Source organism: Scylla paramamosain, chromosome 7 (genome assembly GCF_035594125.1).
Source record: "Scylla paramamosain isolate STU-SP2022 chromosome 7, ASM3559412v1, whole genome shotgun sequence".
NCBI lineage: Eukaryota > Metazoa > Arthropoda > Malacostraca > Decapoda > Portunidae > Scylla > Scylla paramamosain.
The window spans coordinates 8,811,717-8,837,500 of NC_087157.1; the positions used below are offsets into that span (position 1 = coordinate 8,811,717).

The following is a 25,784-nucleotide window of genomic DNA, read 5'->3' on the forward strand; positions in this document are numbered from 1 at the left end:
GGAACAGAAAAGGGGCTACTGTCAGTTGCTTCAGACATCTGAGTTTCAGTGAGGAAAAGAAGATGAGGTTTAGAAGAGGAGAGGTTGTGTTTTACAGATTGAAAATTAGATCTTAGACCACGAATGTTGCAGAAGTTAATGAAGAAAAAGTTGAGGGGGGTGTCAAGATACTTAGGGTCGTCGTCATTATGAAGTTACAATTAAATTACATTATCAAAAATAAATAGATGACTGTATTTTTCTTTGACAGTTTTGTTAAGGATATCACCCAGCTACATTAAAATTGTATCTAGCACCCACACATTGTTTATTTCCTTTATTCTATCAAGTTGTTTTATTCTCTATGTACTAATGGGGAATCACAACCATTAAAAAGTCTTCTTTTTAGTGAACTTATCAATTTTGTGAAGCAAAAACATAAGCAACATAAAAGTACTTCCTAAGATGAACACAAATGAAGAGGATACAAGCTTAAAAAAACTAAACTGGAGGGAACTAAAACAAAATAACTAATACACGTTATGAAGGATAATAGAATATAATGAAATAAGATCATCAGATGCTTCCAAAGCTCACATAGGCTTTACCCCAAGTTTATTCGTCTTTTAGAAATATTTTTCTTACGGGCTCCTCAGGGGGTACACTGCTGTCCCCCATAATAATGAAAGGTTTACATATTGTGTAAAAACAAAATCAAGACAGCAGCCTGTCATTTAAAAGTAGCAAGCAGGCTGGAGGGAGGGAGAACATGAAGTGTGTGGGTGTGGTGGTGGAGTGGTGTCTCAGTGTAGGTGTATGTCACCATTAAAATCATATATAATGTCATATATTTCTTGTTTAGTGTATTGTCAAATATTGACAATATGAAAATTTACCAAAGCATTTTTATCTTACATATATATGCTAAACCATGTTTTCTTTATATCTATAAGGTAAAAATGGGTTAATATCATGTACATTAATTTTCAAAAGAAAAAAAATAAAGAAAAATAAATAAATAAATGCCTGGCAAAGGGGATATGTTAAAACTGAAAACAGTTGACATTCAATTGATTAATGGTTGGACAAGGATCTGTGCAGAATAGGAAATGCAAATGCACCTGTCACACTTGTAGAGCACCAGCATCAGTTAGATAGAGTATTTTTATTTGTTTATTTATTTATTTTATTTATTTATTTTTTTTTTTTTTTTTTGTACAGCATCTGTTTGGTAAATTTTTTTTTTTTTTTGCACAGCATCAGTTTGGTAAACTAGAGTAACTTTTTTGTTGCAAATGTTAAAATAAACACAAGTCTCAGTACTGTAAGCATTCAGGTTTTTGCTGTATTACTTAATTTGTTAGGGTTCACAACTGTGAATTTGGGATATACAGAATAGAACAAACTAGAAAAATAAACATCACTCATTTATACCTTGCAATGAAAATACAAGCACTGGTGAAACACAGTACAACACCTACCACAGGATGAGGAAGGAGGTGAAGGCAAGGAAGATGACTTTCTTGGGATGTGTGGCGACCAGCAAGCCATAGCGATAGTAACCCTGGGCCACCATGTCAGGTAGGGCCCCTGATGGCCCTCCTCCACCATCCTCTGCCATCTCATGCACTCCTCAGATCTCCACACAGTCTAAGGAACAGATACCAGGTCATCAGTTGACAAAAATTATACAGCCTAATCCATCATCTCTTTGAAAGGCAAGTTCTATGTTTAGAGTAGTTGGTGTTACTTATCAAGTGGTAGATCACTAAACTGCATGTTTATGTGGAATATCTATTTCCTCTCATATAAACAAATTTTCCAATTTCTTGGTTCCTCCTTAGGACTTCATCTTGCTGACACACTACCTTCCAAATTAAAATATTCAACACATTTTACAAAATAAATTCTTTTACAGACAGGCATACACTTCTCCCATCCTTTCTTAAGCAGTTACCTTGCCTCTGATAAAGTTATGGCAGAACTACATGGAAGAGTGAAGGAAGTATGATAAATCTCCTCTCTGCATCACTGTTTCCAAGAGTGCAGCACTATTAAGTCCTTCATTATTAGCAAATGGTTCTTCATAATATGTACATGTTCGCAATGAATATAACATACTGACAACAGTATGTTATATCTAAAAACACTATAATGATGTTTCTCTTCACATAATAACAAATTCATCTATTTACTTCAGGAAAGGATACAGCTTTACTGAATACATAAAGACTGGCTATGCAAAGTCTGTCAATCAAGGCTGAATTTCATATTGATGTCCTAACTCTACACATACCACTCTCTCACACAGAGAGAGAGAGAGAGAGAGAGAGAGAGAGAGAGAGAGAGAGAGAGAGAGAGAGAGAGAGAGAGAGAGAGAGAGAGAGAGAGAGAGAGAGAGAGAGAGAGAGAGAGAGAGAGAGAGAGAGAGAGAGAGAGAGAGAGAGAGAGAGAGAGAGAGAGAGTAATGCTTGCAACTTCCAGGCAGAACTAGTAGCAATCCATGGCACTATTCACCACTCCCTGGAGCATTAGTTCCCACAAACCATAATCCACAAAAAACTTCCAGTCCTTCATCCATGCCCTCAGAGAACCTCACCTATACAGTAACATCCACCTCCTCACCATTCCCCATCTTGCACAGCAAAAGACTGCCTGGACTGCAAAGTTATTCTCAATTGGGTTCCCAGCTGTATTAGCCTTAGTGGCAACAAGTTGGGTGACACCACCACTAAACCAGCCACCACCCTTCCCCTGCCAACCACAGCTGTCCTCCCTAGCCTCTCCCAAACTCTGCAAAGAATAAGCTGCTTCACGTACCCTGTCCAGCCAACAACAGAAAGCAATAGTCACCCTTCCATTACCCTCTGCCACCTAGGTCACCACTGCAACAGGGTATAATCCCCTACCCTTAGACTGATTCATTGCATCACCCATCCAACACTGTCTTACCCACTTCGCCTTGGGTTTCATTGCACTGAGATCCTGCAAGGCACAGGGGAAATAACCAGCAAGCACTGCCAGGCAACATCTTCTCTCCTCCTTCACCACTCCTTCAATGTGACACCACTTCATGTCTTCCACACCAGCCCCAGCCCAACCACCCAACTAATGCCACTGCTGCTGCAGTGCCTCTTCCAAGGTAACTCCTTCCCTTCCAAACTGGCCCAAAACACTGCTGGTAGGTTGTTAAAGGCAAAAGCCTAGGTCAGCCACAGTGCTGACAAATAAACAACAACAGAGAAACTTATTTAAATATTGAAACCCTCTTTGTGTTTCATGGAATAAGAAACAAGTCAAGAATTTAAGCATCTGAAATTAGTTAGTACTTAAGATGAGCCTAGAATGGGGTGCAAAGAATGAGAGTTAAAAATAATGTGTGTAATGTATGTACCCAACACATTTGGCAGGGTAAAGGTAGAGGAATGAAATTTTGAGATGAAGGAATCAAACAGCACCTTTAGATGGTTTGGGCACATAAAAAAAATGGATAAGACTGAAATAATGAAGATTGTATATAAAAGTGGCAGATGCAGTGGGTGCAAGGTAACATTCTCCAGTGAAGTGAGAGGACAGAATGCTAGAATAAAAGATAATGGGGTGACAGATTGAGAAGATCAAAGCATGCAAAGCCAGAAATAAAGAGGAAGAATGACAGTAAAGCATGGTAAGAGGGAATGCAAGGACAGGAATAAATAAAGATTCTTCTGTCAAACCAATTCCCTCAGGGACTTCTCAGGACAAGTGAGAGAGAGAGAGAGAGAGAGAGAGAGAGAGAGAGAGAGAGAGAGAGAGAGAGAGAGAGAGAGAGAGAGAGAGAGAGAGAGAGAGAGAGAGAGAGAGAGAGAGAGAGAGAGAGAGAGAGAGAGAGAGAGAGGACAGACAAGAGGTAGAAAGATAGAGACACACAAACAGATGGATGGATGGACACACACACACACACAGGTACAGAGATTGATAGAGATAGATAGATCCTCTACCTCAGCTGCTCTAAGTTCCCATGCAGCTATCTGCATGCTGAACCAAATGTTGATTATGCATTTGTTGTAACAACCTCTCATCTTATTCATTTTCAATCTTAAGTGGAATAAAATAGGTGTGATTACAAGAGCATGTCAGCAACCGTCTGAGATAAGGCCCAAGTAATCAGTGTGATTGAACAGGGGAAGTACGTACAAGGTTAAAAGAAGTTCATCTTGTCATTCAGTGGCTTCTCAGTGCTGATAACAAAGATTATTATTTAAGATGCAGAATGTAAGAACTGGAGAGACACGGAAGTTACTTAGCACCAAAATTACTTGCCTTCCATTAACTCTCTAAGCAAAGAACCATTTAGAAAATTTCATTAGGTACACAATTTCATTTCTATCATCACCTCCACTACCAAAAATATCTAGTTCTGTCAAGAACATTTTTATCATTCCCAAGTTCCCTAACACTGTTCAACAACTATCTACAGATGGCATGTGAAGATACATGTTTTAGAAGTGAATGCAATAACTGATGTGATATTAGACTACATGCCCAATATTCAGTCCTTCATTATTGATGCATAACCTGTTTAGGTTATGATGTAATGCTAAGAAGGGCTGCTAGTTCTAGTTGAAAGATGGGAAGTTTAGCCTTTGTAATGGTACTTCATGATGTGGTTTAATCTGTTCTTTTGTTTTTCTCATATATAAATTTTCCTTGTACTTTCTCTCTACTTCCAAAAACTGTATAGTATTTATTTTGTTGTCATTAAAAAAAGGACCTCACCAACAATCTGATCATCATTTTCTAAATTTGGACTTTGTAACTTACCTACTTGTCTCCTCTGGTTTTCATCTCTTCCCTTATGCTTGTTATCAATCCATTCCCTTTTTCTTGAACTAAGCTGCTGTAGGCAAACAAGGCTTCTGTGTGGGTGCTATGTGATGCATGTAACTACTGGAGTGATCAGTCTCTTGCCCAAGCAGCCATGTGCATCACACAACATCCACATGGAAGCTTTGCTTACATGCGGGAGCTTAGTTCAAGGGAAGATATGAAGACCAGAGGAGACAAGTGGATAAATTACAAAGGCTGAATATAGAAAATGAAGGTTGTATTACTGGTGAGCTCCAACAGCAACAATGAAACAAGGAAGAACTAGTTTTTTTTTTTTTTTTTTTTGAAGAAGAAAAGAAAAAGTACAAGGAAAAATCAAATGACATTTGGGAGAAACAAGGAAGCAGATCAGACTTCAAAAAGAAACCATAAACAAGACCACATCAAGGAAGTGCCATTACCCTCAACCTTCTGCCAGGACCAACGGCCCTTCTTTGTATCATGTCCTCAAAGTCAGCAAAGGCTGAGTCCTTATTATGCTGACTTCAACGTTTTACTGTGTGCACATAGATGAATAAACTTTTTTTTGGTATCAATGATATCTCATATTTCAAAAGTATCTGCAGTAATTCTTTCATATGACACATGCTCAAGAATAGCATGCATGATTAAAGTAGAAAATATTTTAAAAATTAAACATGAAAAATTATTCTTTTTAATTAATCTAGTATAATTTAATTTCTGACAAATGTTGTTTCCTCTATTGAGACACTTAGAATAAATATAGTATTTCTACTCTTTAGAATGACCCACACATAGCTAATAATAATAATAATAATAATAATAATAATAATAATAATAATAATAATAATAATAATAATAATAATAATAAATAACATACAGAAAACTGCATCTAAACCAAGAAGAGTACCACCCGTGGCCATTATGAGACTGTGGTGAGCAGCAGTGCAGGAGTGTGTGTGTGTGTGTGTGTGTGTGTGTGTGTGTGTGTGTGTGTGTGTGTGTGTGTGTGTGTGTGTGTTTTACTTTGCCACCCTGCACCAAATTCAAACACTTCTTTACACAAATTCATAGATACTGCATACAAATTCATAGGTAATGCATTTTTTTTTTTTTAAGAGGGCCACTGGCCAAGGACAACAAGAACTGAGAGAAAAAAATCTCATTGCCAGTTTACATACAGATGTCTGATAGAATGGTATATAAAAAAAAAAAAAAAAAAAAAAGATAAATGTCTTGAAATCTCCCTCTTGACAGTTCAAGTCATGGGAAGGAGGAAATACAGAAACAGGCAGGGAGTTCCAGAGATTAACAGAGAAAGGGATGAATGATTGAGAATACTGGTTAACTCTTGCATTAGAGAGGTGCATAGAATACAGATGAGAGAAAGAAGAAAGTCTTGTGCAGCGAGGCTACGAGAGCACGGGAGGCATGCGGTTGGCAAGATCAGAAGAGCAGTTAACATGAAAATAGCATTAGAAGACAGAAAGAGATGCAACACTGCAGCAATGAGAAAGAGGATGAAGACAATCAGTTAGAAGAGAGTTGATAAGACAAACAGCTTTTGATTCTACCTTGTCTAAAATAGTGATATGTGTGGAACCTCCCCCAACCTGTGAAGCATACTTCACACATGGATGAATAAGGCTCCTATACAGAGTTAGCAGTTGGGAGGGTGAGAAAAACTGGCAGAGATGACTCAGAATGCCTGACTTCATAGAAGCTGTTTTAGCTAGAGATGAAACGTATGGTTTCCAGTTTAGATTATAGTAAATGACAGACCAAGAATGTTTAGTGTAAAATTGGACAGTTGAATCTCAATGAAGAAGAAGGGATAGTTACCAGAATGGTATTCTGTGGCTTCCCTGTATGAACTGTTTAGTTCATGAAGGGTTGGACATCTGTGAAAAGATGTGAAAAAGTGCAGGGTGGTATATCATCAGCACAGGAGTAGATATGACAAGAAGTTTGGTTTAGAAAATCATTGAAGAATAATAGGAAGAGAGTGGGTGAATCTTGAGGAACGCTACTGTTAACTGGCTTAGAATAGTGACCATCTACCACAGCACAACAGAATGGTCAGTGAGGAAACTTGAGATTAAATTACATAGAGAAGGTTAGTTTGGAAATCAAAGCTTTGTGCCAGACACTGTCAAAAGCTTTTTAAATATCTAAAGCAACAGTGAAAGTTTCACCAAGATCCCTAAAAGAGAATGAGCCAGATCGCCAGGAGAGCAGCTTTGACAGAACCCATGCTGGTGATCTGATAGAAGATTGTGAAGTGATAGATGTTTGAGAATCTTCTTGCTGAGGAGAGACTCAATAACTTTAGATAGGCAGGAAGTTAAAGCAATAGGACAGTAGTTTGAGGGATTAGAATGGTCACACTTTTTAGGAACAGGCTGGATGTTGGCAAACTTCCAGCAAGAAGGAAAGGTAGATGTTGATAGACAGAGTTGAAAGAGTATGACTAGGCAAGGTGCAAGCATGGAGGCACAGTTTTAGAGAATAATAGGAGGGACCCCATCAGGTCCATAAGCAGATGGCAATGGTGCAATCAGGTTGAAATAAAGGAGGGAAAGATGAATAAGTAAAGTTATTGAAGATGTTTTTGGCTAGGTACCAGAAGTCATGAGGGGAGTTAGATCTTGAAAGATTTTGACATTTTCTATAAATGAAGGAATTTTTGGCTAGTAAGAGAACAGACTTGGCATGATTCAGGCAGAAATATAAAGTGCATAAGATTAAGGTGATGGAAGGCTCAAATACCTTTTGTGGGCCACCTCTCCTATCATGCAGAGCACAAGAAAAGGATGTGTTAAACAAGGTTTGGAAGGCTGAGATCAAGGGAAAGAGTGAGGAATGAATGCCTCCATGCCAGACATTATCACCTTAGTTATGCACTCAGCACACAAAGTAGGCATTCCATGCAAAATCAGCATAATACCTCCTCAGGTCCCTCCAATTAGAAGATGCAAAAACACCAAAGGCAACTCTGCTTTAAGGGATCCTGAGGAGGGATTGAAGCAATAGGACAAGAAGTCAAAAAAGCAAGACGGTTTGCCCGTCAACTTGTTGTCTCCTACTATATTTCCTTTCTCACTATAAACCTCCAATCTTCCCTTCCCACCCACTTTACCTCTTCATATTTCACCCAGCTTTTCTATCCCTCCCAAATCGCAATCGCAATCACAATAGGACAAGATACAGATATGAGGTTGTGATTGGAGGAGCCTAACGGAGAAGATATGGTGATAGCATAAGCAGAAGGATTAGAGGTGAGAAAAAGGTCAAGAATGTTGAGAGTATGCTACATGAGTAATGACACAATCAAAAGTGGCTCTAAGTACAAGTGGTTGAAAGTCACATAGTACATAGGTCATAAGTTGCTGTTCCACTGCACTGTATATGGTAAGACTAATCATAGGCTCATTAGCCAAACATCTGGGTGAATTATTCCCAAGGCTCTGCACAACTTCCTGAAAGCTAACAGACTATTAACATACCACCAACACTTTAGTTCCAGTCAAGACAGAACAGTGGGTAACCAACTGCTATGTACAATGAGATCACAGCACGGCTGGAATCTAGCTACTTTGTAGACGTCATCCTGTTTGACTACCATAACACTTTCAATTGTGTTGTCTATCCAGCACTATCACTGACTGGCTGAGGTTACAAGGAGTTATAGGTTCCTTGTTGGCCTGGATCTGACTTTTTGATGGTCTGCACCATGCAAGAGTCTGTTTCTAGCTATGCAAACTCTGTGGAAAATGTTCTCAGCTATGTCCCTCAGGTCCTCTAGGCCCCCTGCTCTTTCTGATATATTTACATAAATTTCCTTTTATTGTATACTTGTCCACTAATGAAACCTGCACTATGTAATTTCTAAACATTTCCTACCAAACCTTAGTTCATAGTGCTAATAGAGAGGATTTCCACATTATTCAATAAACAGAACAATAAATGCTCCCTCTAACTCCCAGAGTATTACTACAATTGAATTATAGTTGACAGCAATATATTCGCTGCGATAGTGTCAGAAGTAACTAAGATACATACATAGCTCTTAGAATTTCACTACATAATAGCTCTTAACCTCACATACCTAAAGTTAATCATATTAAATAAAGACAAGGTGAAGTTCTACCAAAATGCAACATCATGTCCCACATTACTGTGATCAAAATGAGACAATAAACACTTAACAGTGATCCATGAAATCTGGTTCCTGCGCTGGCCAGTGGTGCACTACTGTAACACTCGAGGTAATGGCCCACCAGTCTGTCTGGCCAGGTGGACCAAAGAGCCAAGCATCCTGTAACACAAGCACCAAACACCACTCATTGGGATACTTTTCCAGGCACAGGCACTTACATCATAAGGTAATGATGAGCTGGAAACATGCACACTTGTCACAGAAAGTTCCGGCCAGCTCGAGTCACCATGGCCAGTAGTCAGAATGGCCAACGCAATTCCTTGGCCACCAGCAATGGTTATTTATCTTACACTTTGCTGCCATTCACTACAAAACTAAACACTTGCAAAGTATCATGATTCACTGCCGAGCAAAGATCGTTATATGCAGCCCGCCTAAACATTGGGCCAGAGTGCTGGGGTGGCCAAAGTGAGTCACGGGCCAGCAGGAGCCAGCGCGGGCCACACGGGTCACCACGATCACCCTGGACTGGCGTGTCTCGGCAGCACTCCCTGGCACGCATCAAGGCCTAATCGCCGCTAGCCAATCAGGTTTCTGCCGTACTGACGATGCTGACGGAACCAAGCAAGCAGCGTCACACGTTCCTCGGCAGACGAATCTCAGCTAGTGACCACCACCACCGCCACCGCCAGGGATACCACCTCCTCCCTCCCTCGCCTCTCCCTCTCCCATCCAGAGCTTCCACTCACATCGCAAAAAGACTTGAGTTCACAAAGAAATCATTCCAAGACAGGGAATACGAATCAAAACAAGTGCATGATCAAGAAATCAAGAAACCACCAAAACGGTAACAAATGATATGACGTAATGGCGATAAACTGATTTTCAAATAATGTTTAACCAGGTTTTAGAAAATAAGTATTGAAGACAAATTATATCTTTATTAATAAATTCAATTCTATGCATACACAGTGGAACGTATATCTAATATCAGAACATTAAGTTGGAAAATATAGTATAGTACGTAGTGCTACGTGGATTCCGTGCCCTTGAGCGGGAAACAGCGCCCACAGGCCCACACCTCGATATCCTTCACCTGAGCTAAAAGCTAAGGAATATGAACACAAATAGTTAGACCGGAGTCTATCTACTGGCAACCTACCAACTAGCATCTCAGCAATGAAATGGAAAGTATAAGTTTATAGATACTACTAATGAATAAATAAATACAATAAACAACAACAACAACAACAACAACAACAACAACAATAATAATAATAATAATAATAATAATAATAATAATAATAATAATAATGATAATAACAATAATAGTAGTAGTAGTAGTAGTAGTAGTAGTAGTAGTAGTAGTAGTAATAATAATAATAATAATAATAATAATAATAATAATAATAATAATAATAATAATAATAATAATAATAATAATAATAATGATGATGATGATGATGATGATGATGATGATGATGATGATGATGATGATGATGATGATGATGATGATGATAATAATAATAATAATAATAATAATAATAATAATAATAATAATAATAAATTGATTAATTAATTAATTAATTGGTTAACGTCGGGAAGCTTGTTTGAAGTAAGATAACGAGACAACAGTAGTAATAAATACGATAACATCCAGTTATCATCACGCACACTAATGCATGTGGCGCACACAATGCTTGACTACTTGCCAAAGACTCCTACCCACATTAATATATGGGCGACATCATCTCTCTTCCCACAGGAACTGCATATGAACCTACCACTAACACAGGCCTCTTCTGCATCCCCCGAATCGTTCTTCTAATTCTACATTCCTACAATCTCTTCCTTCTCTTTCCTGTTAGCATCTTTTGATCTTGTCCCCATCCTATAACTAGCATGCTATTTATACGGGCGTGTGTTTGTTACGGGAGATTTCACACACACACACACACACACACACTGACTACAACAGTCTTTTTGTTTTTTCTCTATCTTTTCTTAAGAACGTAAGTGCAAAATAAAAAAGCCAGTAGGCCTATACATGATATTCCCCGTTCTTTTTCAAGTCATATACCTAGCTCCTACAGTATAGTGTAGCAGATAACTGAATGATCTATGGTATTAAAGAAGCATCATGAAGTCTATTCCTAAGAACAAGAACGGCTAGGGTTAGGACAGGGCAGCAATCAATGTTGTGGACCGCACGCATTCTCAAACGTTCCGCCTTTTTTATCAGGAAGTCGCTGTGATCTTCAGAGGTGTTTCCATGCTTTTAGTGAGAAAATAACCATTCTTTTGTCATCATTAGAAAAAATTATCTGAGAACCCGATCAGTCTGTCATTCGCAGTTATGTTGGCAAGGAACGATGATTGATAACAAGGGAGGGTGCTAGAAAACATGTTAGAACCTGCCGTACATGCGCTGTACGAGACGGGTGGCGCTCATAACCAAGGATGAGAGACTATAAAGGATAGTTCACTAAGCACTTCTGTAAACACTATCAAATCTCCCAACAAGAAGAATAACAACTGGAGACCCTTGTGCTTCACACCCTTCTGTTATCTTTGCTCAAACTCGTGTATGGGCCTGATATCCTACCTGAGCAAGCACGATCATCAATTGTCATTATGAGTGTATATAATGCATCATCAGTAGTCTTAGAATTTATTATTTATCTGATACCTCTGGGTATCTCCGACTCGCAGGTGTTCCGCACGATATGAACATACCGTGTATTTTTATTTTTTTTCAAGTAACTACTGCGAATTCCATGTTTCTTTTGGTAGTTTAGTGATAGGAATTACTCACGCTATTCCAGGTAATATATCAGTGAGAAATGTCCTCAATTAACTAATTTATTGATCAAAGTAGGTCGGTTCTTCACTGATGCAACGATGGTGATATCCGCTCCGAAAATCTTAATAGCATGTCGTGTTTCTTAATTAAACATAGACTTACCGGAGGTTTCAAATGTTCGATAAATATTAAATTATAAGATTACTAATGATGCGTTATATACACTCATAATGACAAGGATGATCATGCTTTCTTTGGTTAGGATATCAGCCCCATAGACGACTTCATACACGAGTTTGAGCAAAGATAGCAGAGGGTTGTGGAGCGCAAGGTATCTTCCGCACAGATGGACACTTAACATATGACAGCTGCCTCACTCATACAGCTAGACACTTCAGCAGAACACCTGCTGCTACACCGCCCTCGCCACCACTCCCACATTAATACATTTCCTGCTGACAAAGTAAAAACAGTAGCCTAAACCGAGAAATAAAAAATAAAAAAAGAAGAAAAAAAAATAACTTTGCATGGTAAAATGCCTGCACAGTACAATATTGACTATACAGGACTACAGTTTATTCCTATCAACCTGGAAGAATTCTTTCATAGAAGCAAAAACATGTCACATCTGTTTAAATTGTTATTATAATTATTAATGAGGGCTAAAACCAAGTCCTAAGGATAGTCATTTGGAACTAAAAAAAAAAAAAAAAGTATGGAAGAACTGTTACGACGTGGCAAGAAAAGTTAGGTAGACCTACAGGGAAATGCGAGGCAAAAAGGATGGGTGAGAGACGTTAAATACATATAATGCGCCCTAGGTAGAATGATGAAGATTCACTAAGAAAGTCAGTTAATGGTCTAATGTTAAAAGGTTTGTGACTATATCAATAATGACTAGGGCCTAGGGCCGGCGTGTACTGGCTTCTGGTAGTACATTACTTTCTTATCTAATATTAATACCACATCAAATTAAAACCACACATACAGTACACCTATTAACTCTTTGTGAGAACACAACACTTCGTATAATCTATAAATCTAAGGAAAAAAAAATGGAGAGAATTCTTACCGGTGAGGTCTCCGGCGTGAGTCACCACCTTGACATCATAGAGAGCGTGAGTTGGTGACATTTCACTGAATTATCCTTTTGTCTCTTATCCTTCCTCATAACATCGGTATACCTTGGACGTCCAATTGGAACCATTTTTGTACATGGTTCCACTTGTACGTTCAAGATGTACTGGTATTGCGTGCAGTGTTGCGTATGTGTGGCTTACTTACTATTCATAAGTTCTCACGTCTTATCCTGTTGTCTCTTTTAGTACTTCCCTTCGTGCGCAATCCCCATTCACATTGTAATACACTCCCTATGTCTTCATTAAGTCTCTCCCTGTGCGCACCATCCCTGTTATGTTTAGATTTTCATTCAAGTTTATATCGGGATTCCTTCACTTCCGCTGACGAGCTGCTTGCACAGTTTAATTTGTCTTGCGTTAAGCAACTTTACAGCCTGTTCACGTGATCACTTGTGGCCATTGCATTAATAATCTTCCAAGGCCATTGCACACATGCTGTCTTCCGTTTCCCGTATCCTGCGATTTTGTGTCTGACAATATTTAAACAGCGAGAAGTCCTTTTTTTTTTTTTTTTTTGTCACATGGCTGTCTACGATGTATACCTACATGAGTCAGCTCCGTCTAAAATAATAATAACAATGACAATAAAACAGATTAATAAATAAATAGCGATATATATATATATATATATATATATATATATATATATATATATATATATATATATATATATATATATATATATATATATATATATATATATATATATATATATATATATATATTACTTCTATGCTACCTTAATTGTGTCTTTTATGCTTCCTTAACTACCAATGTTCTTCATGCTTGTCTAATTATATTTCAATGTTTTCTTGTGTGTATTTTTTTTTTCCATCCACCACGCACTGAATTCCTTTCATCTCCCTTAATTTCAACGCTTTTGTGACATCCAACAGTGCCTCTTGAAAGTAAGAAAAAAATAATATTAAATAAATAAATAAAAATTGAAAAAAAATAAAAAGATAAATAAAATATTCCAATTTATTTTCTCCCATATACTACCACAATTGTATTTCTTATATCTTTATCCAAAAATCATTTTAATTTCAGGGCTCTTTCTATCTTTCTAAACTTCCATATTATCAATTTATATTTTTATTTGGGCACCATACTGCTCAGCTACTTCAGAAATATCCTGCATAATTTTAACATCATTTGCCTTGAATCTTTTATCCCTATCTGTACAAATAATCTCCCCTCTTCTGCTTATCTTATACTCTTTTCCTAGCAGTAAATTGGATGATTATCTTGTATGAAAGGTAATTGCTAGAAACAAAATGACCATTAGCTCTCCAAAATTCTCATTTCATTGAGAATAAAGATGTTTCAGGAATATAAACAGAATGATGAGGAAGTGTGGAGTGTTGAAGAAAGGAAAAGAAAAAAAAAGAAAAAAAAAGAAAAAAGGAAGATCTAGCAGAGAAGGAAGTATTAATGGTTTGGAAATATGGAAAGAATGGGAGAAAAGTAATTGGTGATGAGAGAGAGAGAGAGAGAGAGAGAGAGAGAGAGAGAGAGAGAGAGAGAGAGAGAGAGAGAGAGAGAGAGAGAGAGAGAGAGAGAGAAAAGATTAGTAATGGGACACAGAAAATGTGTAGTGCTGTTATGTGTGAAATCTGAACGATGACAGGCATGTGCTAAGGATAAGTGGGTGAAAATGAGAATGATTTGCTGGGTGTGTGGTGCTGCATCACTAAATAATACTGTTGGGATGAAATAGGGAATTGAGCACATTAGTCTGATGATAAGAGGTAGACTCAAGTGGTTTAGTCAAAAGAATGGTGAGAAGGGAATGGGTGAAAAGTCTGAGATCTTAACATAGTTGATAACGAGTGCTTTATGTTAATGGACTAAAGCAAACTTGGAATGCAGTGCAGTGCTGAAGGATCTTGGTGATAGTCTGTGCCTTAAAGCACATATGGACAATGGAATTTGGCAAGCCATCACTAGTTGAAGAATATGAAAGTATGTATTAAGCCTTTCCAAACATAATGATTATCAACATAATTTTCTTGGCACTGTTTTTGAGGAAAAGGTCATCTTTAAGTAATAAATGGTTTAGTATCATGAGGTACTTTATCACTTGGCAATGTTTCTATGCAGGTCTTAAAGTGATCATCACACTTAAAATTAAGCATGAAGTTATCTAATAAAATGTTGTGAAAGGAATACATTCCCTTAGTGATTGTATATTTATTTCCCAATCTTTAATAAACCTTCCCCCCAAAGTACCTCCACATGAATATTTTCCAGAAAGGCTGGCCACTAACACGCACACACATACATATATACACTTCAAGAGGTTCAAACTGTTTCACAATAAACTCACATCATGTGACTAAGTAAAGATCCTCAAATATGAATGCCTGTCTCTTAACAATAAAGGTTTCCATACACTCTTCCTGCTGTTAATACACATATGGGTGTGTAACAGTGACTTATGCACACACACACACACACACACACACTGTAGTTTGACACTTATACTCAAAACCCAGGTTTATATACTTTAATCACATTGCAACATAAGCAAACCACAAAAAATGACCTTAGGAAAAAAAATGTATATAATTAAGGGGAGGGGAGAAGGGGGAGGATAACATGTATCCTGTCCCTGAGAGCACTGCTGCAGGCCTCAGGGGTGCACAAAACACTCATGGAAAAGATCTCCTTTGGCTCAAATGCTTCACTGTGAAATACATGAGCACAAATCCTTTAAAGCAACTCATCATAATAAAGGATTATTTTTCTATGACAATGCTGAAAAAAAAAAAAAAAAAAAAAAAAAAAGTTATTCCCTTCAAACAAGAGCAGGGACATGAGGAGAGTGAAATCTAGGCTATATACACTGCCACTAAGCATCCTTAAGAGAACCTCTCCAGCCGTCTCCTCCTGATCTCCTCCTGCTGGTCATCCTCCTCTGCCACCTGTTGGGTTGGTGAAGACGAAGCTTGAGGTTTCTCTGACGTCTTGCTGCTCCCTGCCATACCCTCTGCCTGGGGAGCTGTGTGCTTATGCCTGCCAACACCAATGCATTATTTAACATCATACATATTTCATACTTCATCATATTTAATAAAGCCATCCATATGAACACACAAAGGATTAAACTACAAAAGCATAGTATGCATATGGAAAAATAATTATACACCAGCTTTGGCTTTCCTCTCCCTTCACTGACCATCCTGGTGAACTAGCCTTCAACTTTGCTATCCTCCACAACCTAGAGCAATTGGTGCAACACCCTACTCGTACTCCTGACCTGACCTTGGAGATACGCCCAACATTTTTGACCTTTTCCTGACCTCTACAAAAGCATAGTATGCATATGCAAATATAACTATACACCAGCTTTAGCTTTCCTCTCCCTTCAGTGACCATCCTGGTGAACTAGACTTCAACTTTGCTATCCTCCATGACCTAGAGCAATTGGTGCAATGCTGTCACCCTTTCTTCTCCATTGGGCTCCTCCGATCACACTCTCATATCTGTATCTTGTCCTATTGCTCCAATCCCTCCTCAGGATCCCCCTAAGCAAAGGTGCCTCTGGCATTTTGCCTCTGCTAGTTGGGGGGACCTGAGGAGGTATTTTGCTGATTTTCCTTGGAATGACTAATGCTTCTGTATCAGAGACCCGTCTTTGTGTGCTGAGTGCATAACAGAGGTGATAGTATCTGGCATGGAGGCGTACATTCCCCACTCTTTTTCTCGTCCTAAACCTTCTAAACCTTGGTTTAACACAGCTTGTTCTCGTGCTATACACGATAGAGAGGTGGCCCACAAAAGGTACTTAAGCCTTCCATCACCAGAATCTCATGCACTTTATATTTCTGCCCAGAAACATGCCAAGTCTGTTCTCCAACTAGCCAAAAACTCCTTCATTAACAGAAAGTGTCAAAACCTTTCAAGATCTAACTCCCTCGTGACTTCTGGCATCTAGTCAGAAAATCTCCAATAACTTTGCTTCTTCTTCTTTTCTTCCTTTATTTCAACCAGATGGCACCACTGCTATCACATCTTTTTCTAAAGCTAAACTCTTCACTCAAACCTTTGCTAAAAACCCTACCTTGGACGATTCTGGGCTTGTTCCTCCCTCTACTCCACCCTCTGACTACTTCATGCTACCTATTAAAATTCTTCACAATGATGTTTTCCATGCCCTTGCTGGCCTAAACCCTCGGAAGGCTTATGGACCTGATGGGGTCCCTCCTATTGTTCTCCAAAACTGTGCCTCCGTGCTTGCACCTTGCCTAGTCAAACTCTTTCAGCTCTGTCTGTCAACATCTACCTTTCCTTCTTGCTGGAAGTTTGACTACATTCAGCCTGTTCCTAAAAAGGGTGACCATTCTAATCCCTCAAACTACCGTCCTATTGCTTTGATTTCCTGCCTATCTAAAGTTTTTGAATCTATCCTCAACAGGAAGATTCTTACATATCTATCACTTCACAACCTTTTATCTGATCACCAGTATGGGTTCCGTCAAGGCCGCTCTACTGGTGATCTTCTGGCTTTCCTTACTGAGTCTTGGTCATCCACTTTTAGAGATTTTGGTGAAACTTTTGCTGTTGCCTTAGACATATCAAAAGCTTCTGATAGAGTCCGGCACAAAGCTTTGATTTCCAAACTACCCTCCTACGGCTTCTATCCTTCTCTCTGTAACTTCATTTCAAGTTTCCTTTCTGACTGTTCTATTGCTGCTGTGGTAAACAGTCACTGTTCTTCTCCTAAATCTATTAACAGTGGTGTTCCTCAGGGTTCTGTCCTGTCACCCACTCTCTTCTTATTATTCATTAATGATCTTCTAAACCAAACTTCCTGTCCTATCCACTCCTACGCTGATGATACAGAATGCTTGACTTCTGATCTTTCTAAAATTTCTGATTAGGGCAGGGCAAACTTGGTATTGTTCAATACCTCAAAAACTCAATTCCTCCATCTATCAACTCGACACAATCTTCCAGACAACTATCCCCTCTTCTTCAATGACACTCAACTGTCCCCCTCTTCTACTATGAACATCCCCAGTCTGTCCTTTATTTATAATCTGAACTGGAAACTTCACATCTCATCTCTAGCTAAAACAGCTTCTATGAAGTTAGGTGTTCTGAGATGTCTCTGCCAGTTTTTCTCACCACCCGCAGCTGCTAACTCTGTGCAAGGGCTTTATCCGTCCATGTATTGAGTATGCTTCACATCTCTGGGGGATTCCACTCATACTGCTCTTCTAGACATGGTGGAATCAAAGCTTTTCGTCTCATCAACTCCTCTCCTCTAACTGACTGTCTTCAGCCTCTCTCTCACCGCTGCAATGTTGCATCTCTAGCTGTCTTCTACCGCTATTTTCATGTTAACTGCTCTTCTGATTTTGCTAACTGCATGCCTCTCCTTCTCCCGTGGCCTTGCTGCACAAGACTTTCTTCTTTCTCTCACCCCTATTCTGTCCACCTCTCTAATGCGAGAGTTAACCAGTATTCTCAATCATTCATCCCTTTCTCTGGTAAACTCTGGAACTCGCTGCTTGCTTCTGTATTTCCACCTTCCTATGACTTGAATTCCTTCAAGACACTTATTCATCAATTTTTGACTACTGCTTTGACCCTTTTCTGAGACTGGCATTTCAGTGGGCATTTTTTTTATTGGATTTTTGTTGCTCTTGGCCAGTGTCTTTCCTACATTAAAAAAAAAAAAAAAAAAAAAAAAAAAAAAAAAAAAAAAAAAAAAATCATTTATACTTTCAGCTCTGTCAGCCCCCAGTAAAGTGATAATTTCATGGACCACTGAATTACATCACAGGTATCCAAGCATTAAATCAAAATGTCCATTTCACAAACACAGAGAGAGAGAGAGAGAGAGAGAGAGAGAGAGAGAGAGAGGAGAGAGAGAGAGAGAGAGGAGAGAGAGAGAGAGAGAGGAGAGAGAGAGAGGAGAGAGAGAGAGAGAGAGAGAGAGAGAGAGAGAGAGAGAGAGAGATTCTTTACCCTGAGGTTTGATGGTGTGGGTTCTGTGGTGGCCGGGGGGCATGGGAGCAGCAGTCTGGGCAGCCTCTGTCCCACTCTGGGTTGGCTGTGTCTGCTCTGCATTCGAGGGTGAGGTCCTTGTGGTGGAAGGGTCACTGGTGGCCATGTCAAGAGATGCAACCACTGAGGCATACTGGTTCATCTGAGGAAGACAAGGACTTCCATTATGATTAGGCATTTAACAGTACACATCTTTAAATGTCACATCTAATTTTCTCTTATTCCAGCCACTTCCAATACAAGAAGGTATATATGAAAAAATCTGAACAAAGCAAACCAGAGAGAGAGAGAGAGAGAGAGAGAGAGAGAGAGAGAGAGAGAGAGAGGAGAGAGAGAGGAGAGAGAGAGAGAGAGAGAAAGAGAGAAAGAGAAAGAAAGAGAAAGAGAGAGAGAGAGAGAGAGAGAGGAGAGAGAGGAGGAGAGAGAGAGAGAGAGAGAGAGAGAGAGAGAGAGGAGAGAGAGAGAGAGAGAGAGAGAGAGAGATCCAAGGAAATAAATATCAGACACGAATGACTCTATGTATGAATTTTCTTTCACACATTGTTTTTTTATTATACCTACATATTTGAGGTAATAAGTCACTTTATGGAAGTAATGACACTCTGAGGTCTTAACATGGTTAATACAAGGTCTTGAAACACACACACACACACACACACACACACACAGTAAACAAGTTCCGAGTTATATCACCTTACGCAGAAGACATCACCAGGCTAAAAAAAAGTTAAAGAACATTAAGTGTATGTATGTTAGTATATAAGTATGTAACGTGGTTTTTCAGCTGTAAGGCTGCAACATTAAATAAATGAACATTATTACACACACACACACACACACACACACATAAAACATATAAAACGTTAAGATATCCCATAGAGTGCATGGCAATGTGAGACACAAATGAACAAGAAAACAGATAAACATTGAAGTGAAACTAAAAAACTATAAATAACTAAAAAGTTTGTTTGATCTTTTTTTAGTTATTTACTTAGCTGTATTGTTTTTTTTGTTTCACTACACCAATATTTATCTGTTCCCTAGTTAGTTTGTGTCCCACATTGCCGTTCCCCCTATAGGATATCTTAGTGTTTTATATGTTTTATATTTTTTATGTTTTTATGATACTCAATGTTTCTGTGTAAAGTGAAGAGTTGCAATAAATGAAGAAGAAACTCTGGTGTGTCCTTGTTCACCTCACATATATATATATATATATATATATATATATATATATATATATATATATATATAATATATATATATATATATATATATATATATATATATATATATATAGCTAACACTAGACCTCAACACACACATATACACATACATAGCTAACACTAGGTCTTTACATACACATACAGATCAAACATAGTTAACACTAGGCCTCTAAACACACATATACCCATACATAGCCTGGCATATGGCCCGCTAGCACAGAAAGGGCCCAGGTTCAAATCAGGTCAAAAGTGTTTGGGTGAGCTTCTTTACAGTGTAGCCCCTGTTCACCTAGCAGTGACTAGGTGCTGATATAAGTCGGAAGTTTTGACTCTGAAAAGAAAAATACACACAGGGTGGCCTGACTATCCCAGGCCTAGTCTACTAGGTTGACCAGTGCAATTTGGCAACCACAGTATAAAATTGTAAGATACTTCCTTAGGGTTAAATGCATACGCGTAGTATGTATGTTAGTATATAAGTATGTAACGTGGTTTTTCAGCTGTAAGGCTGCAACATTAATAAAATGAACATTATTACACACACACACACACACGGCGAGGCAAATGGGTGAGCCTCTTAATGTGTAGCCCCTGTTCACCTAGCAGCAAGTAGGTATGGGATGTAACCCAAGGGGTTGTGACCTTGCTGTCCCGGTGTGTGGTGTGTAAGTGGTCTCAGTCCTACCCAAAGATTGGTCACTATGAGCTCTGAGCTCTTTATGTAGGGGTAATGGCTGGCTGGGTAACTAGCAGATGACTGTATGTGAATCACACACACAGACATGCATATAATACACTATGCTTCTATGGGCATGCACACACACACACACACACAGATACACACCTGGACTACAGCAGCATCCAGAAGGGTCTGTATGTTCCGCAAAACCCTCACTCGTGCCTCCACATGTTGACGCTCAGAGCCTTCCATCCGCCGCACCTCCTCCTCCGTCATGGCTGAGAAGTTGGGAGGTGGCCGAGGGGGAGGAATATCTGAAAGGAAGGAGGCAAGAGAGATTCAAGACACCAGTCTGTGAGTTTTCCATACTGAGTAAGTTGAACAAGGGGAGATGACATATCTTTCTTGTTTCATATGATCTTGCTCTTCCTTAGTCAAAGATGAAGGGAGAGAAGGATAATTTACATTGTCCTCATTTTGCATTACATAAAAATGCACAAATTCACTCTCTCTCCCAAGATTATAAAATTAAATCAAAGGTGGATAAGATGATAATTAACATTAAAATTCCTTGTATCCTTCCTTTCTCCTCTAAATTACTATTAAACAGGCATTACAAGACACTTCTTTCCCCTGTACACTTTACTTTCAATTCTACTGTTATTTCTTTGTTCACTCACATCCTAAATACAAATGAGCACCCTATTCATGTAGAATCACACTCAAGAGATTTTGCTATCAATCTGTATCTCTTCATGAATCCACTGACCTAAAACACAAGATCCAATACCTCTCAAGGTACACCAATAGCCTGCATACTTAACAAGATTTCATGATTGATAATATCTCATAGCTCTCCCCACTACCCATTACTCACTGCCACTCCAAAAGTCTCTTACAGGACCACTATCACCTTGTACAACCACCAAGAGACTATGAACCTACCTGTGCCCTATGAATTCAATGAAGCAGATAGTTATCAATGCTTTAGTGATCCAATCAGATTCCAGGATCCTATTAGCAGCACACCAGGATCCATTAATATTTCTGGGGCTCATTAACATCTCTAGATAAGATCAGGGGGCATGACACTCACTGAATGGTATGAATGGAAAGAAAGGTGGCATCATGCCAAGTGGTGGAGCAGGTATGCTGGCCCCTGGTTGATTGGTGGTGGTGGCAGTGAAACTACTACTGCTGCTGCTGGTGGTACTGCTGCTGCTGCTTGTAGTGGAGGTGGTGGTGGTGGTGGTGGAAGTTGTTGTGTTGCTGTTGCTACTGCTAGTGCTGCTGCCACTACCACCAGCACCTGATGATAGACAAAATTCTAGTCAACTCAAGTCATGGCAATAATGAGTATTATATGCTATTATATGTCAGCTATGTGCTGACAGAAAACAAGACTGATGGCATATCAGGAAAACATTTAATTATGAGTTGAAAGAGCAATCAAAACATAAATGGTGACACCAATGAAAACAACAGATGGGTATAAAGATGAGAGGCAGCACAATCCTTCCCGTATCTTATCCACTTCACCCCAGGTGCTTAAAAAACACGTGATGCTCATATCCAGCATAGGCTTCTGAGCGGTAGCTTACCTAATTTCTAATACTATAATTCTCTCTCTCTCTCTCTCTCTCTCTCTCTCTCTCTCTCTCTCTGAGTCAACCCTTCAACTGTCATAGAAATATGAGGCAGGAGTTCTTTTTCTGGCTGTAAGTACAACACACACACACACACACACACACACACACACACACACACACACACACACACACACACACACACACACACACACACACATTTATAATTTAAGGTGGTTGGAGGGTAGTAAATTACAAAAGAGGTGGTGATGGGTGAAAGAGGAATAAATGAGGAGGAAAGGAAAGGCAAAAGTATCACAAAAGAGATTAGCGGGCAGCTGTGTATTTATGCACGAGTGAGTTGCAAGGAATAAACCAGGGAGGAGGGGGGGAACTGTATCCCCACACTATCTACCCTTCCTGGAGAGAGAGAGAGAGAGAGAGAGAGAGAGAGAGAGAGAGAGAGAGAGAGAGAGAGAGAGAGAGAGAGAGAGAGAGAGAGAGAGAGAGAGAGAGAGAGAGAGAGAGAGAGAGAGAGAGAGAGAGAGAGAGAGAGAGAGAGAGAGAATGTAGAGAGGAAGGAGGGAGAGGAGAGTAAGAGGGCAAAGAATGAATAAGGGAAGGGGGAAACTGTACCCCTCATCTCTCCTCCCTGGTGGAAAGGGGTACAGGATGAAGAGAAGGATAGGGAGATATGGAAGATAAGGGAAGGACCATAGGGGGGAAATTATGATGTAATGCTCTGCCAATGAGACTTCATCATTCTGGATAGAGGGTGGGGCATGGGGTAGCTCATTTAAATGACTGGTGGGAGAGGGGGGGGGGGGTGGGAGGAGCAATAGAAACTCAAGGACATAATACGGAGCCTGTCAAGACAAAGCAAAGCAGTATACAGGATCGCTCAACAACTAAAATAGAATCCAACCATAATGCCTACACAGGCATCATCATATATGCCACTGGCGCTTCGTGATGCCTATGTAGGTGTCATTGTATTTAAGAGGTTAGAGGGGTATACCTGCTGCAGGAGTGGTGGTGGCAGAGCCAGCTGTGGCTGAACTGGTGGTTGGTTGTGGTTGTGGCTGTTGCCCAGGTGCTGCAGGGAAGGGGAATGGAGGAACTCCAACCTGCATGGGCCCCATGGGCATATGGAAGCCACCAAACAGCCTTTCAAAGGGATTTGCTGCAAGAAAAAAATTGTAACTTGATAAAGAACTGATTTACTTATTTACTTATGACAGGGTTAAATTTCAACATGCAGATCCTATTTTGGGTATGTCCATTATATATTTGGTATTATGTGAACACATACCTGTAAATATATTAATTACACACATACATATGTGCAATTGTATTTGTATGTCTGCAATACATCACATAATTAATCCATAATGGTCTTTCTGTCTCACTGACTACGTAATACTGAAAACCTTAACCATGTTAGTCTAGAAATTTTAGAACTATGTAACAAACACAGTACTATAATCTCATTAGTGCATGGTTGTGTGGTATGGTAGTGGTGTTTGGTGTAGTGTAAAAGGTAAGAGATGAGTGTATCAGAGGGCATGCTGATACTCTCAGTGCAAATATAGCACTGGAAGAAAAAAGAAAAAGAAAAGAAATGTATGTAACTACAAAACTGTGTAAGTTAAGACTGCCATAAACCAAAGGACTTCCTGTAGTTCTCACTTGACATCCCCAACTTTAACCATGTAACAGTCTCTGCTTTTGTGCAGTGTTTAGTAACTCACGTATCTGTTGTTGTCCCTGTGGCTGAGGCTGTGGTGGTGGGGGCTGAGCCTGAGGTTGTGGTTGTGGTTGGGGTTGAGGGGGTGGGGGTGCTGGGGTCTGGGGTGACTGGCGCAGGATGTCCATGCGGCAGGTGGGGCACGTCTGCTGTCGCTGGAACCAGGAGCGCAAGCAGGAGGCATGGAAGATGTGGCCACAAGGGAGCTTCTTGGCACCTAACAGAGAGCAACACATCAGTCTGGCATTCCCTTCCATCTCTCAGACACAGATGAGATACAAGGAAACAAAAATATTATAATGAAATGACTGAAACAAGGAAGAATGAATACTGGAGGAGAATTATAAACAACAATCTTACAAACAGTAACAGATCTTTAGATCCTTGCTAACCAAGCTAATTTCATTAATCCTTAGCAATTTATTAATAACCTCAGTTGACTCGGGACATTGAAGAATGAGTACTAGAGGAAGAGGAGGAGAATTACAAGGAATAATGAAGATTTAACAAAGGGCAATAAATCTTCTGATCCTTGCAAGCCAGATTAATTCTCTTACTTCTCAAGCAACTATATAAGGGCAAGAATATTATAACAAAGAAAGAAAAAAAGTAGAGTATCTCAAACTTGAAACAATTTAAAGACCTTATTTCACTAATCTAACAAACCCTTTGCCACCACTTAACTCATACTCATATCATCCATAACCACAGTCAATGAACACATTCTCCCAATGAATCTTTTCTGCATTATCCCATCCTCAAATTTTCATCCATCAGGCCATCAGCATCACTCTTCTTTGTAACATTAATATACCCACCACACTGCTCACTCCTTCTATCATACATATCTCACTAACTACCTACCCTCCCAAAATATTTTCCCAAACACTTCCACTGTCATCACACCCCACCTGTCAACATCTCCTCCCGGCAGATGATGCACACATTATCCACAGCTGTCAATTCCTCGGGTGTGGCATCAGGGTATAGCGTGTTCATGTTGCTGATGGCACGGCGAGACAGCACCACGTCGTTGAAGGCTCGTTTGAATGACCTGCATGGGACATGGAGACAAAGCTAAGTTGGAGGAGGAAGGGATATTGTTGAGACTATGCAACGATAAAAAAAATGGAATGTAAGTAAATGTAAGTAAATGACAAATGAGATTGGTGAGAATGATGTTTGTGCTAGTGATGCTATGAAAAGACTGAAAGAACAGCCACTGGTGACAATAAGATTGGAAAATTATGTTAGCATAAGGGGGATTAGGACAGTTGTCAGGTAAATTATAACTGAATGGAAGGATACAAGGATGCTGAATGTTGGTGGTGGAGACATGACAGCAAATGGAAGGAATGAAAAATCAGTGTTGTGAAGGCCATGAGTAAATAAGAAAATAGAAGGAAAATAAACTGGGTGAGAATACTGAAGACTGAGGAGTAGTGCTTGGGAATATAAGTCATGAGTAGTGCTTGGGAATATAAGATAGAAAGAAATTGGTGGCAAGAAAGAATGGATCACGGACTTGGGAGAAGATGGTGACTGGAGCTTGTTCAGGGAGAGAATGTAAGATAGGAAATGAATGATAGGAAGTAATATGAGATGTTGATGAGATAAC

General features: G+C 39.4%; 2 protein-coding genes across 3 annotated transcripts in view; both read right to left on the reverse strand.

The window, feature by feature from the left end:
* Positions 1-9,694, reverse strand: part of LOC135102006 (sterol regulatory element-binding protein cleavage-activating protein-like) — a 42,733-nt gene extending 33,039 nt beyond the window's left edge. For both annotated transcript variants that reach the window (XM_064006596.1, XM_064006595.1), the window contains exons 1-2: positions 9,187-9,694; positions 1,461-1,629 (exon numbers count right to left, since the gene is read on the reverse strand). In XM_064006596.1, coding sequence (XP_063862666.1) covers positions 1,461-1,600 — 140 coding nt within the window. In that variant the 5' untranslated portion in view covers positions 1,601-1,629; positions 9,187-9,694. The remainder of the gene's footprint in view (positions 1-1,460; positions 1,630-9,186) is intronic.
* A 5,710-nt stretch (positions 9,695-15,404) lies between these two features.
* LOC135102472 (E3 ubiquitin-protein ligase synoviolin-like) overlaps positions 15,405-25,784 on the reverse strand; it is a 14,749-nt gene continuing 4,369 nt past the window's right edge. The window contains exons 6-12 of the mRNA XM_064007787.1: positions 25,078-25,220; positions 24,171-24,383; positions 23,438-23,602; positions 21,930-22,142; positions 20,999-21,147; positions 18,843-19,070; positions 15,405-15,942 (exon numbers count right to left, since the gene is read on the reverse strand). Of these exons, the coding sequence (XP_063863857.1) occupies positions 15,775-15,942; positions 18,843-19,070; positions 20,999-21,147; positions 21,930-22,142; positions 23,438-23,602; positions 24,171-24,383; positions 25,078-25,220 (1,279 nt within the window). The 3' untranslated portion in view covers positions 15,405-15,774. The remainder of the gene's footprint in view (positions 15,943-18,842; positions 19,071-20,998; positions 21,148-21,929; positions 22,143-23,437; positions 23,603-24,170; positions 24,384-25,077; positions 25,221-25,784) is intronic.